Here is a 20,190-nt window from a genome sequence, read left to right as displayed (position 1 = left end):
TCATTCATTGTTTCGGTTTTTGCTACATTATCATTTATCTTTACATATATAAAGGAAAATATAGGGAAAGTAATAAATCTAATAAGATATCTTTGCCTTGTCGTATCTTTGTGAACAGGTGATAATGCTTGATAGTATTATATGATGTCAACATTATTATATGATAAGTGTAAAACACAGTGCTCAAATATATTGCATTAGATAGAGAAGTGATATGGAGTCACTGCGCTCTATTTATAAAGAGACTAAAAATGGTATGTATATTATAAATTCAAAACGATCAAGATTCTCGGTATTACGATGAATTGTCGAATAAAAAAAATGTAAGCTAAAATATTTTGTGACGTGTTACAACCAGCATATAACACAGAGATTAATTTTTAAATTAGTTTTAATTAAATTTAAGTAATATATTGTTTAAATACTAACAAATTTACGATTGTAATAAATAAAATACAATCAATTCTTAACTTTCACAATTATAAAAATTTAAATTATAATTATATATATATATATATATATATATATATATATATAAATTATAATTTAAATTTTTCTCTGCATCATTTAGCTTCTTTCACGAACCAGTTATGGAATATTTATCTTAATTTTAATAATAGAGAACTCTATTTAATGAGACTATTTAATAAGAGATAGAATTAATAATATTTTTTATGTTACAGCATGATTATTGCAGCACAGAAATTATTGGTAATGCAGAAATTAGTAACATCGTAAAACAGCATTCGATCCAATCTGGAAACATCAAATTGCATCTGATTGCGCCCCATACCCGCCCCATACCCGCCCCATACCCGCCTCATACCGCGCTTCATACCGCGCCCCATATATATATAAGTAGTGTGCATATTTATTGTATAATAATAAAAATGACTATATGGTATGCATGTGCATGTGTGTGTAAAAATCTGTACAGCGAAAGCGATTGCGTCCGATATGCGAAATATGTAATATATTATGTAATAAAATGCCTGTATGTATTATTGTATAATAATAAGAATGACTGTGCGTGAGCGTCTATATGTGTGTGTGCGTGCGTATGTACAGTGTATATAAATGCAGTGTAAGCGAAAGCGATTTTGCGTCCGATATTCGATATATGTGTATATATATATGTAATAACAAAAGCGAAAACGATTGCGTCTGATATCCGATATATATATATATATATATATATATATATATATATATATATATATATACGTTATAAAATGCCAATGTATATTATAATAATAAAAATGACTTGTATGCGCGCGCGTGTGTGTGTATGTGTGTGTGTGTGTGTGTGTGCATGTACAAAAAATAATGTAACAAAATAATGTAACGAAAGCGATTATTGCGTCCAATATCCGAAATATGCATATGCATATATATTATGTAATAAAATTGCTAATGTATTATTGTAATTTTTAAAAATCTAATAAACTATTATAATACAAAACGCATATGTCTTCTGAATCAACCTACCCATCCATTCCTACATATCTTTGTTAATTATATATTTTCCTGATACGTTTTTATCAATTTTTCATTCTTGGAATTTTTGAAACTGCATTTTTCGGTATCAAGTATCAGGAGAACATATAAGCAAAGAGGTGACACAAATTAAAATTTTAAAAAGCGCAAAAATTTAAGTTTCTAAATCCGCAAAAGTATCAGGAGAACATAATCATAAAAGAGGTGGCGTATTAGGAGAATATAATAAGCAAAGAGATGATACAAATTAAAATTTTAAAAAGCTCGAAAATTTAAAGTTTCTAAATCCGCAAAAGTATCAGGAGAACATGATCATAAAAGAGGTGGCGTATCAGGAGAATATAACTAGCAAAGAGGTGGCACAAACCAAAATTTTAAAAAGCGCGGAAATTTAAAGCTTCTAAATCCGCAAAAGTATCAGGAGAACATGATCATAAAAGAGGTGGCGTATCAGGAGAATATAACTAGCAAAGAGGTGGCACAAACCAAAATTTTAAAAAGAGCGGAAATTTAAAGCTTCTAAATCCGCAAAAGTATCAGGAGAACATGATTATAAAAGAGGTGGCGTATCAGGAGAATATAACTAGCAAAGAGGTGGCACAAACCAAAATTTTAAAAAGCGCGGAAATTTAAAGTTTCTAAATCCGCAAAAGTATCAGGAGAACATGATCATAAAAGAGGTGGCGTATCAGGAGAATATAACTAGCAAGGAGGTGGCACAAACCAAAATTTTAAAAAGCGCGGAAATTTAAAGTTTCTAAATCCGCAAAAGTATCAGGAGAACATGATCATAAAAGAGGTGGCGTATCAGGAGAATATAACTAGCAAGGAGGTGGCACAAACCAAAATTTTAAAAAGCGCGGAAATTTAAAGTTTCTAAATCCGCAAAAGTATCAGGAGAACATGATCATAAAAGAGGTGGCGTATCAGGAGAATATAACTAGCAAGGAGGTGGCACAAACCAAAATTTTAAAAAGCGCGGAAATTTGAAGTTTCAAAATTCGCAATAGTATCAGGAGAACATAATCAGCAAAGAGGTGTTACAGATTAAAATTTTAAAAGCGCGAAAACTCAAAACTTCAAAATTCGCAAAGTATTAAGATTTTTTTTTTTTTTTTGTTTTGCGAAGGAAGAGAAAAATGCATTATGCATTCCCACCGGCCGATCCGGTGGGATATGCGGGACTCGCACCCGCTAAAAAACTCTCCCAGTAGAATCAATTTTTGATTTTCTGCTGATACTTACAAGAATTTAAATTTTGATATCGGGAATATAATAAGCAAGAAAGATAATTTCAAATAAAAATTAAAAAATTAAAATTTTAAATATTCTTTATTATCTTTTATTTTCTTTATTATCATTTACAATATAGTGAAAATTATTTTCTAAAAATTAATTGTTGATCATTGACGTACAATACATTTGCTTATCGCTCAAGCGAGTGGAACGCATTATTTAATTATGATAATAATGCCGCGTAAAATACACATGTTTATTTGTCGGTGTGATAAAACTGAAAATCACGAGTTGCTCTTATGTAAGCCTTGACGATGTATTTGCCAGCACGCATGATCAGAACCGCTATGGAGTGGATAACCTTCTGCGTTCTGAAAACGCCAGTTTATCTCAGATGCCCAGCGAGTTTGCCTCTTTATCAGTCGTCTGCGAGTGCTGTTGATTTTCTGTTCACTGAATTGCCGTTGATTTTCTTGCTTTTACTAGGCAAACGAAACAAAGGTAATGATCATTTATTTTTATAATACCTTCTCATCAGTATCGATTTTTTTCTACGCGATTCTCTCTATTTTAAAACAGAATTTTTGATAAGCGAGAGCTTATTTTAATTTTTGATAAGCAAAAATTCAAGATTGACGATTTTTCGGGGATATATTGGACGATATTTTGCTATGCAGCTTGTATGGAATATTATCGATATGTTTTTCTCTTAACAATCTTGAACTTTAGATTATAATGTACGTCATATGTAAGTTTAATAAATTAATAAAGAATTTAGATTACTTTATATTTAGAATTATAATATTCCTTGATACATTTTGAAGATTAAAATAATGTTTCTTTGTATATTATTCCTATAATTTTTTTGTCATCTTTATAATGTATATATTAAGGGTATCAAAAAAGATTTATCTCTCTCTTTTTCTTCTCAAAGTTTTTATTTTATACACTTTATGTTATACAATATAATTCTATTAGCCATTTTACATAATATTAATCTATATCACATGTAACAATTTAAAAAAAGTACTGATTGTAAGTATTACATACATGTAAATGATGATTAAAAATTCTCTTTGGCTTTATTGGTAGTCAACAAGATAATAGCTGATAGATATACATTGAAATAATTAAATCAAAAATTGTGACACATATCAGCTGATTATTTGCATAGGCCATATGCTCACACGCATGCTCTGAATGGAATTAAAGTGAATAGAATGATCGACTCACAATCGACAATAAATAAATATTATAAAATATATTATCGATTATTCAAGATGTCTTATATAACTAACAATACATTGATTAAAGATTGTCCAATATTATTTGTCTTATCGGAGGACAGAGAAAAATTAATTAATTTGATATCGTCTCAGCTATCGATTGGAATAGTTCTCCGTTTTCTTTTTTGCGCAGCCTGCCAACATGGTCTGGATCATCGATCATCATCGACGATCAGGTATATCGTCTCATCGTGCAATCGCGACTGATTTTTTCTCTTTTCTCGGCATGAAAATGCATTCCAATATACGTCTATAACATTAAGACATTTATTTATATATTTTTATTATATATCATATTTATTTTATTTATACATTTTTTATATCCGCAAGCACGATGCATTTAATCAAAATTATAATAATTTCGAAATCTGATTTTTTTTTCGTTTTTTATTTACAATGGATTTAATTATTTTATCGTCACAAAATGTTTCCTTTTTTCTTGATGCAGTTTTACATTTGTGTAGCGTGTGTATTTAATGAGAAATATATTTTTGCTGTATTGTATATTTAATTCGTGAGACGGAATGATTAAAAATAATTAACGCTATATTTGTTTTATTTTGTTGGCAGCGAATTTTTGTTGTGCGTGTAAAATTTATAATTAACACTTTAAAATTATTAATATATGTTATTTCTATTTATTTTAACGCGAAAGTAAATTTATACGCTCTAATTTATATAGTTGCACATTTATTCGCAATCTACGATTCCCGTGTAGATGATTCATACTTTTGTTATTGTTAGTATCTAAATATATCTAAGCCCAAAGTCTTGTAATTAAAGTCTAATGGATTAATCAAATCTATCTTCTTTAATTTGAGAGCTTTTAATTTTTTTAATTTTCGCAGATGGCCGGCAAGCCGAATACTCAGGCTTTATACGCCCAAAGCCAACTGGATCACATGTGCGCTCTGGACATCAACAGTCAAGTGCCATTCATCCGTTTATCCGGCATCATCTGCACGATCGGTCCCGCGTCTCGATCCGTGGAAATCCTGGAGAAGATGATCGAGACGGGAATGAATATCGTTCGATTAAACTTCTCTCACGGATCTCACGAATATCATGCAAAGACCATCGCCAATGTTCGTCAAGCGCAAAAGAATCTGACAGCCCGTGCCGGTATCTACATCCCCGTCGCCATCGCCATCGATACAACGGGTTCCGAAATCCGTACCGGTCTCCTTGAGGGTGTAAGTGATTGATTATGCTTGCATTAAAAAATAGGAATTTAATTAAATGACGCGAAAATAATATTTTAAAAATCTTACTGTCACCGATAGGACGACTCGGTCGAAGTGGAATTAGTGAAGGGTCAGACTTTTAAATTCTCCACTGACGAAGCGTATATGAAGAAAGGAAATGCACAAATGGTTTACATTAGTTACAAGAATATTTCTAAGGTGTTGAAAGTAGGAACACGTATATTTGTGGACGATGGCTTGATCTCTCTAATCGTCTCTGCTGTCAGTAAGTTTCAAAAATCATGGCAATTTTCTTGTTTTTTTTTTTTTTCTTTTAATTGTATATTTATTTAAGTTTTAAATTCTAATCTAAAAATTGTAGTTTTATGGAACGACAAATAATATTTCGCGATTCGAAAAGTACATAGTTTGTATTTAAACATGTGAGTTATTTTTATTACCAAATTAATATATTTTAATGCACAAATTTAGAATATTAAAATTTAGATAAATACTTTGAATAAAAAAATTAATATAATATACATTTTAACAAAGTTTGGAAATTATTATATCATTTAGAGATATAAAATATTTCAGTGCTTTTTATTAATGTATTTTTAAAGCACAAAATAAATCAATATTTTTTTAGTTTCAAACTACACATAGTTTCTAATTTGCTATTTTTTACACATAATAAATATTAATGCAATCTCGAAAGATATTACACCAAGAATATCCGCGTAATTTTTTTTTTTGCTCCTTAGGTCCCAATCTAATCACAACCATCGTTGAATACGGTGGTATGTTGGGTTCTCGCAAAGGTGTAAATTTACCGGGAGTACCGGTGGATCTTCCAACAGTGTCAGAAAAGGACAAATCCGATTTACAATTCGGTCTCGAGCAAGATGTCGACATGATATTCGTCTCCTTCACTCGAAACGCCGCCACGATAACCGAGGTCCGTAATATCCTCGGCGAGAAGGGCAAAAACATCAAGATAATATCGAAGATCGAGAATCAAGAGGGTAGAATGAATCTCGACGAGATCATCGACGTTTCTGACGGTATAATGGTGGAGCGTGGTGATCTGGGGGTGGAAATACCCTCGGAGAAGGTATTTCTAGCGCAGAAGTCTATGATCAGTAGATGCAACAAGGTCGGGAAGCCGGTGATTTGCGCCACGCAGATGCTGGAATCCATGATAAAAAAGCCACGTGCCACGAGAGCCGAAACGTCAGATATTGCCAATGCTATCCTCGACGGTGCTGATTGCGTTATGTTATCCGGTAATTCAATTTGATATGTCGATGTTGTAAAATTTAGGAGATTAATATAAAACATCAGACTAATATAAAATAATATAAAACAAAGAATGAAAAGAGAAATATTTTTAATTTTTATTTATATCTCTTTCTAGTATTTTATTATATATTTCATAATCTTTATCTCTATCGTTTCCATCTCTAAAGATAATGTTTATAAATATTGCGATTGAATATTTAGGTGAAACCGCGAAGGGAGACTATCCCTTGGAGTGTGTTAGCACAATGGCAAACATTTGTAAAGAAGCGGAAGCCGCGATTTGGCAAACTCAAATCTTTCACGATCTATTGAGCAATGTTATGCCGCCTATCGACGCCACTCACGCAATCGCTATCGCCTCTGTAAAAGCGGCCGTTAAATGTTTGGCTAGTGCCATCATCGTTATCACGACATCCGGTCGATCGGCACATCTGATCTCGAAGTATAGACCTCACTGTCCCATTATTGCGGTTACCAGGTTCCCTCAGATCGCTCGACAAATGCATTTATACCGCGGAATATTGCCATTATACTATGAAGGTATAATATCGATAACAAAATAATTATTAAATGTTTGTTTGGCATAAAGGATTATATGGAAGAAAATACTTATATATATTTCTTAATATTTATATATGCGTTAAAAAGATAATTTTATTTTATGCCGAGAAAAAGTGTCAGTTTATTTTATTGTTATTTTTTTATTATAATGCAGTAGGTTTTTACTTGTGTGTGACTATATTATATAAATTTTTGTTATGCAGGAACGTCATTAACAGACTGGGTGAAAGACGTTGACGTGCGTGAACAATACGGTTTGAATTTTGGCAAAACTCGTGGTTTCGTGAAAACTGGCGATTCGGTAATAATCGTGACGGGATGGCAGCAGGGCTCGGGCTTCACGAATACACTTCGTGTCTTGTACGTAGAACGAGAATCGTGATTTTTCTCCAATCAATCGCACATGCAGGATCTTCTCTGATCCTGTATGTGCGATTTACAGCGATACCGATTTCTACAAAAATCTCTTTTCAATGTTGCAAGAGAGACTCTCATCTTACTCTTTCTTTTATTACTTTTGATTTGTTCCGAATAATATAATAATAATTCCGAATAATATAATAATATAATAATAATATAATAATAATTAACGGAATATATTTGTCAAGCACTAACATTGCAGATCCATATATTTACAATAATAATAAACAAATTACTTGAAATTAATTTATTGCAATTATATGCAAGATTACTGTATATGCTACAATATATTTTATACAAAATAGATATGGATTATATTTGATTTAATATAATATTTTGAATTTTAAATATGCACATCTCTTTTTAAGAATCGAGATGGTTCTAATATTATTTTCTATGTTTTAACATAAATATTTAATTTGTGAAACCAAGATTTAAGTATATTCCTGATAATATTGCGATTATATTTTTGGCGATAAAATAATCAATTATTTGTTAATAAATTTTTCTTTTATTTCTAGACCTGTCGACTAAACTCGCATTATCTGATTGGAGACATGATCTTTGTGGAGATACAAATATCATGTGAAAAAACCATGAATATGTACGTAATTGTATATTATCCTGTCACTTTTTATATCAGTAAATACAGTTATATGAGACTATTTTTATTAGTATAAACCCAGTATTATTTTATTGTTAAAAAATACACAAATGCATATTGAGAAACAAAAGATGCATACATAAAGATGTATACAAATGCTGTTACGTAAATGACACAATAATCTATCTCATAATATAAAGAAGAGACAAATAATTCTATTATCAAATTAAACAAGTGTTAAATCTTCATGATTCTATGTAGAAATAAATAAAGACATTTATTTTATAATTATACTGTTAATTATAAGTCGTAATATCAATCGTAATATCAATTATATAGTTTTATAGAGTTTTGTCCATGTCTTTATCCAACATAGTGAATAAAATTTTTAAAATTAATAGGAAAACATTTTTCCAAGTGTCAAATATTTTATCAGACTGTGGTAAATTAGTGAAATATAAAATATGATCTTTTTTTCTGGTGGAGATCGTAATCATTATATATATTAGCGAATAATCAAATAATAATCAAATAAACTGGTGAACTTGGAACATATATTTGCAATAACTTGTTATTAATACTTATTCGATTATATTATCATTGACCATCATGTGCCCGTATACAAAAAAAAAAAAATCATAGTTCTTGTGTTTTAAAAAATAGATGTATAACAAAATACATTAATTACAATTTTTTCTGTAATGTTGCGCATTATTTTTTATCATTCGTTCAGGCTTTTACAGCATTATCGTTAATAAAAAAAAAATGCAGAAAAAATAATAAATACAATATGATTTTTTTCTTTAACATCGCCTTTTCTTTAACGCTAACAAGTGATATCATGGATATTATTATGACGGGCGCAAACATGGTGCGCTCAAACATATCGTACAAGTGGCATGCAATCACTGTGCTATATTTGTGAAGAGACTGGAAATAGGGTGTATATAGATTCAAAACATTCAACGCAAGGTAATGGATTGGAGCAGCAAAGATATAACCCGGAATATTCCGTAGTAAAACTAGTACAGATATATAATACAGGAATATATAATTGATCTATAAAATTTTCACTATTTTACTTTAATAATTCCAATTAAATTTAAGTATAATCTTTTTAATTTTAATTTTAATTTTAATTGCTAACTTTTGATTGTAATAAATAAAATCGATCATTCTCAGCTTTCATGATTATATACATTTAATATACAAGTAATATATTATTAAATTATATTGTGTTGATAAGTTTAACAATATTACCTAATATGCAAATTTTTATCAGCAGATTGAAATGCTGTAACTTAAATTTAAAAGCTTAATTAATGCAAAAATCTTTTTATTTTAAATTGTTTGAAATTTATAAGTTAATGTTATTTGAACTTTGATAATAAAAGATCGAAATTTGTTTTTTATATGCATATATTAAAAAAATCGATTAACATACACCCATACATATATAAATTTTGTATGTGTCATTTTTTAAATGTGACTGCTTCGAATGAAAGGGAAAGGGGGATAAATCACAAACGCTAAAACTGTGAGCGAAGATTCGTAATAAATATCATGGCATTGCCATGATCAACAAATGCCAAGGTAAGATGAGGCTTACGTCAAAGTAGCTTTGAATCTCGAGCATGATTTTGTCATCGCGAATTACGCAAACGATGCCAAAATTCTTCGTTCTGTGAAATGTCATGCGAATCAGTAACAAGATGCGGTCTCCACAATCGCAATACGCGCCCTTGACGAAACGTACGTCCTTTGTAACGCGATTTATCCGTCACAAAGCCTCCGTAAATCCTACATCCCGCGAAAGCCTTCGTGCTGGTGAGATTTCGAAAATTTTGATAAAATCCTGAAAATCGCCCACAATATCACATGATGTAATATAAAACGAAATGTGGGAAGAGGAAAAATATAATAAAACTATCACACTATTTTTTTTAAATCTCGGTTTTCTGCTCCATCAAAAATAATTGATATAACTCGATAATTCGATAATTTAATTATATTAAGAACCGTGTATTTTTTTTATTTTTTGGATACTTTTTTGGACATTTTTTATTTTTTTTTTTTATTTTTTAAGTAACGAAATGAGGATACATTAATGTTATATGCACACAAGTTTAGATAAATCCAATTTTTCTGCATGTCAATGATAACTCTATTATCTATATACATTCAAAGAATTTTTTTTTCTAAAGATTGGAAAAAGTTTTAACAATAAGATTAATTCTGAAAAAAATAAAAATTTTGAAAATATAAAATTAGAGCTAATAATTGGAAATAAAAAAAAACTTTGAATAAAACTTTGTATAATTTTAATTTTAACTTTATATGATTACATCGTAATTATAACACCGAGTATTAGTCTGGCAATTTCTATGATAATTGAAATCGCCCGTTAGGGCAGAAAGGGAGTCTATCTTACATAACGTAGAGAGATTCTATCTTATACAACACAGTTTAATAGAAAAAAAAGAGAAAAAAATAATCACTTAATGTAGCTTTTTAAATTTACAATACAATTTTAAATGTAAAAATATTCTACCATGTTAGAATTTAAAAAAATTAAATATTAGAGTTGTAAAAAGAATTATTTTAATTAACTGTACATGATAAAACGCGATATTAATTTTATTTCGTCAAAAAAATTAAATATATTGTTAAAACTTTTTTTCAATTCTTCCTAAAAAGAATTTGTCACAAAGATTAATCTCCGAGCATAAAATCAATTCACCTACGCGAGTATATTCGATTATATTCGAATATACGTTTTCGCGGAGAACTACGATAGGTAGATTGTCAGGCCAAGCACTCGATATGTTGGAAGAGTCTTTCATCAACGAATGTAAACGTGCTAACGCACGTATCGAGGGGACATTTACAGTCGCATACGTATATACGACATAAGGCGGAAGAGACACGGAGACCATTCTGTCCATTGTCGCGGTGTGTTTTATCACTCAGTGATTAGGCGGTGTATACGTGGGAAAAGTTTGCAGAATGCGCGATAAAGTCGATCACGCGTAAAGAGAACGCGATTCCCGCCCTCGATTCATCGGCCCGCGCGTTATCAGCGCGCCGTCTCTCACCCCTTTCGACGAATCGACCCTTTCGACGTGAAATTTCGCTCTCTCTCTCTCTCTCTCTCTCTCTCTCTCTCTCTCTCTCTTTCTTTCTCTCTCTCTCCTTTAGCTTTTTCGCATCTCGCGGTTTCTAACAACCCTCACTCCGACCGACGCATGAACGAGCAATTTCGTGAACGAGCGAGACTCGTCCCACGTGACCTTTCGCACAAGTGAAATTCCACGATACGGTGCGAACGAGCATCGACGCGAAACAATAGATTTGCAGTCACCACCAGGGAAACGGCTAAAAATTCCGCGATATTTCGAAGCATCAAAATTTCCTAATCAGTTTCACAATCAGTTCTAAACATAAAATATCCAGTATATAATTTCATAAATAATATTTAATTAAAATAAAATATTATTTATCAAACAAATGTAACTTTATAATATGAATTTATCATCTTTTATTTATTTATTATTTTTCACAAGCATGCGGTCAATTTTTGGCAAGCAAAATGTATAAAAATTCATTTTTTTAGAACCATAAATTTTCACAAATAATAGCAATGACAACAAAAATTCTTCTTCTTTATTTTGCGTGATTTCTTCTTCGAACTTATACTTTCAACTAAACAGAAACTATCATAGAAATAAAACGCAATAAAGTATGTATAAAGAAAAAAAATATTAAATGTTTAAAAGATGATTTGAATATTTTAATAGATTTCTTTCGCGTAATTTGAGATGAAAAAGATGACGATAGCTCGCCACTCCATCTATTCCGGGCACTTTCGATATCATACGTGAGATCAATTAATGTCCCCATTAGCGGTAGATATGTTTGTTTAGACATTAGCGGCGGAGGCGTTCGAGTGCATAGTGACGCCTGATCTATATATCTATATATATATATAAGTAATTATTCTCGTATAGTAGTAATGTCAATTATACGTATTTTTCGTCTCTTAGTTCCACCCACTCTCGCATTCAAATAATCCCGAGATCAAAATGCATTCGAGATTTTAATTAGCAAAAATAATTAATAAAATTAAACAGTAAGTTTAATTTGTAAAGCAGTGCGATATATAAATGTTCATGCAATAAATTCGAGATGCTTAGAGATATGTCGGCCGTAACAAGCTTTTCGCATTTACTGCATAGATATTTCAGCAGTAAATTTGAACGATTTGATAAACGAGCTTTTTCGGGCGAGAAAAAAGGATCGTATTTTTTTTTAACGAAAAATAATATTTTAATAATTATTTAAATATTTTGTGTGATATATAAATGACCTGGAGTCATATAACAATTTTTTAAAATTGCTTTAAAAATCTGAACGATTAATTTGTTATGAAATCCTTGATGACGATTAAAATTCCAGAGAGAGAGAGAGAGAGAGAGAGAGGAAAAAACTCGACGAAGAAACGTAACTCTATACTACTTACAACGAATTGACGGTAATCAAATGTATGAATTTTTATATTCACGCCTCTGCGTGTCTTATTTAAATTGCATAGGGTTGGACGGATAAATATTTGATTAAGTCAAAGTTGAACCAACTATTCCTGTAGCAAATTCACGAGGCTATTGCGACGGACGGGAATGAAGAAAGTTCTTGGCGCGGCTTGGATGCACTTTAAACAGTTTAAGAGGTAGTTGAATATTGTCAGAAGGCCGAGTGATATTTGCATTTTCGCATTACGATCGTTCGCCACAACGAATGCGAGAGCACTCTCTTTCTCTCTCTTTCCCTTTTTCCTGATTTAAGTTCGCGATAAAATTCAAGATAGAATTCTATCTATAATTTTATGCGTCGCATGTCTTCTAATGTGTGTGTCTGTGATATAAATCCTATATACGATGTGTATTCTGTTTTTTCAAATATTCTTTCATGATGTGTGATTTGATAAATAAAATTTTATCGCCAACAATAGATTGTCTTAAAACGAGCTTTGTACGAAATCTTAATTTTTTTTATAAAGCAATTTGTGCGCGAAAATAAATACCGAGATTGTTATCGAAGAATTAGAGCTCTGGCGATTAGTCTGTATTTTTTAGCTCCGACAAACTATAAATTTCTGATAAACTATAAACGCGTTCTGACACGCACACGTTCTTTGAAGAGATTTTATCATAGTTTGCCATCGCGATTTATCCTAGATTTACCTCCTATATTCTTCATATTGTTTATTTTGACAGATTACATTCTGTCGTGTTATGACTTCTTATGAATTGTTGTGATGTATGTATACATCTCCTTGTTTCATGGATATTTACCGAGATACTGTATGCACTTGTTACATTTACGCATAGGAAATAATGGCAGACAACGTAAAAATGAGGGAAATTTTTAACAATTTTATATTTCCCTCGCTTTCAAATTTTGTTCGCAACTTCCGTTTTATATTCCAATATTGATCATCGCAATCATTTTTACTTCTTTAGATCTCATTCTCAGTTCTTTTTCAGCTCGTCAAAAATATTTATTTTACTTCGAGATACTAGAACTTAATCAAATTTCAATTTTGCGGAATCTATTCCGATAAAATTTTATTAATATCATTATTTTTCCTTTTCAATATCTGATCGAGTCTTTCGTATGAATGCAAATATCTGCACTCGAGACTGATGATAATGGCATAGCAGTGATTAGCGTGCCACGATTGATTCGTTAAATCATTGTAATGCCCTACCCGCAGAAACTATTGTCGGACACTATTTGCCTCTCCACGGGGCGCATTATTAATTAATGTCACCGTTATGCGGTATAATAGATGCTACCGGTAGGATTCCGATGGAAGATTTCATTGCATGTAATAAGTGAATGAAATATCGCGAACAAAACTATACTATAATTGCTGCTTCAGCAGTACAATTTGCTTTGTCGAGCATTTTTCTTATTTTATTTATTCCGGCAAAACTATTATAATGTAAAATTATTTGACAGAACGCGTATTTATTTTATATATGTATATATATATATATATATATATATATATATATATATATATCGTGACATACTTAATAATATAAAATTAATTCGGTGACTGCAACATAATAATGAGGGAATGATTATTCCAAAATTATTGTAGATTTGATTGTACGTTATTAATTATATACAATTAATAGAATTGTTTCTCATCATTGATAACGTAATGGAGAAACATTTTCTCTTCGTAACGAGCGGTTTCAACCATGAACTTTATTGCAAACGCAGCTCGCCGACGATCTCTAGCGACATATAAATATATAATATTTTCAGATTAACATTAAATGTACATATATACAAAGTAAAAAAAAATTTATTTGTGAAATTACTGGGACGTCATGCAAAAAGAATCCTGCATACCCGCATTTACGTTTGCTTGAATCCCTTACGATGCATCGTACTATTCAAAATGTTAATCGCTGCTAATGCGGATATTTGAAAAGAATTTCATGTCATTATTTCAATGTGATGTATGTGTGTATATGTGTGTGTTTAATTGCATTTTAATATTTACGCCACTTTTGAATATTCTTCGCATTATTTCATGTTTCAGACTGCATGTTTATAGATTATAAAAAAAAATAATAAAATTACAAATAACATTACAATTAAAATTACAAATAAAATTCTCAAACATGTCTTACACACTTATTAAAGTTAAATTAAGTTAAATTTTTACGATCGATCGATTGAGTGTGTGGATGTGTGTGTGTGTGTGTGTTTTTCGTTTTCTGACAAGATCAATCAACTTAGTTGGTGACATACAAATAAACGCTAAAATATTCGTTTAATAATTTGCTTGAAAATTATTGTAATTATCAAGAATTATTAAATTATTTGATATAAATTAATTAAATTAATTAAATTACAATTATTAATTCTTGATAATTCAAACATACTGTGCTACATTTAGCCGATGATAAAACAATTATCTTCTCGATTGATCGTATATTATTTATCTATATTACTAATGTCGTCTTGAAAAAAAAGCCACTCTCTCTCGAAGAATCAAATTTCGCGATGCTCACAATTCTCTCGCGTAAATTTTGCCCGATAAATTAATTAACTAGACATTAATTATTCTCATTAATTTTCAGCCACCACAACGTAATAATATATTAATTTCGAGCGTACGTCAGTTCGCGTATCCGATAAAGCAATACTCATTTCGACGTCGACTTTGCTTTGGTCTAGAGTGTTACTCGAAAGGAAGGGAAGAAAGGGGGAGGGAGTGTGCTTAAAGAGGTGGTGAGCTTGAAGAGAAGTTTTTTTATGAGTGATTCGCGTCGACCGCGACCTACGTCGCGGCGAATTAAATTCGTATGACTAAACCAGTCACTTTTACGAGTCAAGTCCAAGTCATTTGCATTCTAAATCGCGCGCGTGTTATTTTTCGATGCACGTCGCTCCCGTCGTTGCTGAACATTCACCTGTGTGTGATATACACACACATACACATATGTAATTCAATATTTAAAATGTCAAATTATTTTTATGAGATATGGAGAGTGAGACGCGTGGAATGGCGTTTCGTCGTCCTATCATTCCGGCAACGTCACGCGATACGTGAAGTCGATTTTAATCCGTACGCTATGTTTCAAATAACGCGCGTGGAAAAACATTCTCTCCCTTTCCTCTTTCGTGCAATTTATTTTTCAAACAAATAAAAAAGAATTAGCTTGGATCATTTATTCTTTTCCTGAAAAAGGAAGCACGATATAAATTTTTGTTTTAATACACCTTTCTCGTTTGAAATACTTTATCACAAATTGTTTCTAATATCAAACGTGAGACGAGACAATTCACGTATGTTTTATTTAATCGTCTTCTAGTAAATCATTACAAATTAACGAGAGTAAAAAGTTAAGCTTCATGTTGATGAGGATAATGAGATTGTGGCGCACGCGATGCGTCTTGGTTTACGAAGGAGATAAGGTAAACCGTAGAGAGGAAGAGTGTCGGATCGATTTTAAAGCGTTCTCCTGCGCGCTGATTTATCGCGCGTCTTTCATCCGACATTGATTTTTCTTCCTCTACTTCCGGATTAAAAAAAGCGACACACATATTTTTCACTGTACCCTTCTAATTTTATTTTACACAACAACAAGACAATATTCCAATCGCATCGTTTCTTAGCTTCCTCGAACGCTTTCTCGTTACGATCAATTTCACAATTTTTCCAAGTGATTAATTAAATAAATTGAACGAGTCCCGCCGTGCTACATGTGTATAAAAACGAGAAAACACGTGGCGCGTGTTCTAAATCTTGCGTGTAATTAATATAACGTGACACACAAAATATACGAGAACGCACATGACGTCTCCTTCGCGTCCGATGTTCTAATTATTTTTCGAATTTCTCGCATCAGAAAATCGAGCTCCCTCTTCTCATTTCCAATCGAAAAGGAAAAAGAAAAAATATCGGACAGGTGTTGCTTGGACAGAACGTGACGGGAATCGTTATTAAAATTTCAGAAAGATCATTTCTCCGCACATATGAAAAAGCAAAAAAAAAAAAAAAATTAATATTGAATTAATGAGTTTCTCGGAAAATGCTTGATTTATTGCAAAAAAAACCGAACCCGCTCGTGTCTCTCGTTGTTAAATTTATCACGCGAACGCAAGCTATATATATGAAACATCGAATAGTTTGATGATGTCAAGACAAGAATTCCAAAAGATTTATTTTAAAAGTTATTAACAGGCTTACGTGAGGATTTTTTTAATGTTGATCGATTTAACTATTCCCACTACGAAAGTAATTTAACTATTTTATAGCAGATTATTACTTTGATCATAAACGTGACTAAAGGCAAACACTATCTATCTTCGTTCTTAAGAATTTGTTTATCAGCTCTCAATAATTCCTCGATCTGAGTAAATATATTTTTCGAAAAAGACAAATAGATAAATAAATTACTAACATAAATAATATGTATCGGAAAAATAAATTTAAAATATTAAAAAATTGAACTTTACACTCGCGTAATATAAATTTCCTTTATAAACTTTATATCGACGCGAATACGCTTAATGCGTTTTGTATAAATCTTCTTGTAAAAAACGGGAATCGACGAAACCGTTTTTTTATTTAACGTATACATACACACATACACACACATATTTTTCTCTTTTTATTTACATTAGATACATATAAAATACTTGTTTACTGATTTATGTCCATCTCGCAAATATACGAGATAAATTTAAAGTACAAATAAACATCTTTTATACAGCTTCGCTGAGTGATGATTAAGGCAATGATGATAAAAATACAAGTTAGTATTTTCTTTATCGTGATATTTTTTTTATTACTAATTTCTCTAATAAAATGCACCGTAGGCTGCTTTCGTTGGGCCAGTTGGACTTACCTTTCGTTGATCCTGGCCATATTTATTCTGGCTACATTTAGCCAGAGATGTAGCTTCGACTCCTATCAGGGGTCGATGAAGGAAAAAAAAATCCTTGCTGGCTAATTATTGTCGCCGGTACATGAGTGTAATTTTATGTTCGTTTATGACATGACAGTTTGTCATGCATCGTTTTAATATTACTTTAATCAATCTAATACCAAGTTATCAATCAAATTTTGAAGTTAAAAGAAGAATAATAAATTTAATATTTTAATATAGGAAAGATTATATAAAATGCCAAGAAAATTGCTTTTAAATGTTAATAAAAATCACAGATATATATTTCAAGACTATAAAAATCCTTAATTAAAAAAATACATTTGTTTTTCAAACTAAATATACATTGAAGAGATTGAACATTTTATATTGACATTGCTTCATTTTATTTTTGTCGACTATTGTTCTTTCTCAGTTGCAGGATATATTTTTAATCTCAATATTGGATCTTTATATAAATTTTAAATAATATACTGTTAATAATTATAAATGTGTATCTATTAATAATTAAACTATATATATTAATGGCAATTATATACTTTATTCGCACTGCAGTTACTGTGATGTAATGTTTCTCGTTAAGTTATTATTATAAGATTTTTTAATGAAACGTTACTTTTCATAATCAATAATTTCAATATATTTTTAATATTTCAAGATATTACGCCTACCAATTTTTACGGAGGTCAACAGAATATCTAAGATTTATGATTTGCATCCTAATAGAAAAAAATCTTAAAATTTTTTTATTAATAATAAAAAAAAAATCTACAAAAAGATTATTCAATAAAATATATCGTTGTACGCATAGAGATTTATTAATTATATGATTTCAAAATTATATCGTCGATTACCGTCTGTCCGTTCTCTGCAGACACAGAGTAAAATTTTCAAAGGCGGGATAATGAAAAGGATTAATCTCGTTTCAAAGACTAAATAAGAAGTAGTTGGTTGCTCGCTCAGTTTGATGAACGAATAATAATTATCAAATTCACGCGCGCATTCCCATTGTTATTACAGAATAGCTCTAAAAAGGTATAAATTAATAGTAGGAGGATATTCTCTAATGAATCTCAAAATGATTCTTCTTATAGAAAATCTCGAGTAAAGCGTAATTTATTGAATTATTTAACTGAAACATAATTTAAAAAATTCATTAAAGAATTAAATTTAATTTCACAAAGAATGAGATACACAACACAATTTTAAATAATACTTAAATAAACTTAAATAATTGAAAATGGACTTAATTTTAATGAAAAGTTATGTAATTATCTAAAATGAGAAATTTTGATATAATTCCTGTAAAGTTATAATAAGAGTAATCTATAATAAAAATTCTGTCGCAAATAAGCCAACTAAAACTAAATTAACTTTATGTAGAAGATAATCGATTTTCAATAAAGATTAGCGTTTTTATGTAAATCGAAAATGATTAACAATGAAAAGGATTTTGTACATTTTTATTACGATATCAGTTTTTATTAAATAAAATATCTATTTCAATAGAACGATATAAAATGCTATATAACTGCGATCATTAAAGCAATGGCAAATCGTGATTCAGTTTCGCGAAATATTATTTATATTGCATATGTATTGTAAAAATATCGAGAGAGGCTAAAGATTTTCATCTCTCGGTGATTTAACAAGCGAATTTTCCGCGTGAAAGAATGTATAAAAATACAGTAGAATTTTTCAATGGAGATTTTCAATTTAGATGTCTGTAGGAGTAAGCGAAACGCACATGGAAGAAAGGATAAAATCACCGATTGTGAATTGTGCATTGAAATAAATAACAATTTTTGCCCAGTTCCATGTCATACGCGCTCGAGATTTCGACGAAATCACGAAATACTTAAAAAAGAACTTTATTCCATATTTGTGTACGTATAAAAATAATAAATCCGACTAATTTTCAATTTTTTTTTTTTTATGTAGAAATGCTTTTAACGAATGGAGATCTGGAAATTTTCTGAATATAAGTTTCAGCGGGATAAATACAAACGTCAGAATCAGCTGATTCTAAGTTCATAACTTTATTTTCGCGCGATTTTCATTTAAGACTCGATTATAAAGATGTTCAACGTCGAAAGAGAACAAATAGCAGTCTTTCTAGATTATTATTTATAATCTTTCGTGATTACAGTCTCGCTAAAAAAAACTACCCAAATGTTTTGAAGCGTCCCTGTTTTTCTGCATACGATGAAAATATTCACTACAATGCTGTCTGACTCATTAACGAAGTGGACAGATTAATGGAGCGTGTAAAATTTAAAAACTCGCGTATAAAAAAAATCTTTCGCGGAGGCGTCTTTCGCTTTGTCTCGTTTGCCAATCTTCGTTCCAAAAGCGCGAGAATCTTTTCTTATCTTTTGACAGAGAAAGGATATGCCTTCGTCTAGTAAGATTCGTACGTGAAATTGAAAAGGGAAACGTCGCGGACGATCTCGTTAGGATAAAAACCATCGTGCGTATATATATATATATATATATATATATATATATATATATATATATATATATAGAGAGAGAGAGAGAGAGAGAGTCTTTAATAAAGATGGTCCTCTATTCTGCGAAAATTGTGCATAATAAAACAATCTGCGGCTTCAGCGTCCCGCTTTCCA

At 30.7% G+C, this 20,190-nt stretch overlaps 2 protein-coding genes across 4 annotated transcripts in view; one reads left to right on the top strand and one right to left on the bottom strand.

Annotated features, from left to right (window-relative positions):
* Positions 1–2,810: 2,810 nt before the first annotated feature.
* The window catches only part of LOC126854933 (uncharacterized), a 43,182-nt gene continuing 25,802 nt past the window's right edge, over positions 2,811–20,190 (bottom strand). Inside the window, exon 14 of one of the 2 annotated variants that reach the window (XM_050602122.1) lies at positions 2,811–3,215. The gene's annotated coding sequence lies outside the window, so the exon portion shown is untranslated. Of the gene's footprint in view, positions 3,216–4,143; positions 4,270–20,190 lie in introns of those variants that run through there. The other variant, XM_050602123.1, reaches the window with a different exon arrangement.
* Positions 3,093–8,151, top strand: LOC126854937 (pyruvate kinase-like). Of its 2 annotated transcripts, XM_050602132.1 has the most exons (8): positions 3,134–3,234; positions 4,153–4,195; positions 4,868–5,212; positions 5,303–5,489; positions 5,968–6,489; positions 6,707–7,045; positions 7,270–7,426; positions 8,008–8,151. In XM_050602132.1, the coding sequence occupies exons 3-8, from the start codon at positions 4,868–4,870 to the stop codon at positions 8,018–8,020; spliced, it is 1,563 nt and encodes a 520-aa protein (XP_050458089.1). In that variant the 5' UTR covers positions 3,134–3,234; positions 4,153–4,195; the 3' UTR covers positions 8,021–8,151. The 2 variants fall into 2 exon arrangements, with proteins under 2 accessions (XP_050458088.1, XP_050458089.1); XM_050602131.1 differs by lacking the exon at positions 4,153–4,195 and having other exon boundaries at positions 3,093–3,234.

Source organism: Cataglyphis hispanica, chromosome 15 (genome assembly GCF_021464435.1).
Source record: "Cataglyphis hispanica isolate Lineage 1 chromosome 15, ULB_Chis1_1.0, whole genome shotgun sequence".
Lineage (NCBI taxonomy): Eukaryota > Metazoa > Arthropoda > Insecta > Hymenoptera > Formicidae > Cataglyphis > Cataglyphis hispanica.
Note: the sequence above shows the minus strand (reverse complement) of the source record. Positions and strands in the feature narration are given on the sequence as shown.

Excerpts from the sequence above, each read along its gene's own strand:
- LOC126854937 (XM_050602131.1), top strand. The coding sequence starts at position 4,868 with ATGGCCGGCAAGCCGAATACTCAGGCTTTATACGCCCAAAGCCAACTG. Across the intron at positions 5,213-5,302 it reads GTACCGGTCTCCTTGAGGGT|GACGACTCGGTCGAAGTGGA; the intron begins GTAAGTGATTGA and ends TGTCACCGATAG. Across the intron at positions 6,490-6,706 it reads TGATTGCGTTATGTTATCCG|GTGAAACCGCGAAGGGAGAC; the intron begins GTAATTCAATTT and ends TTGAATATTTAG.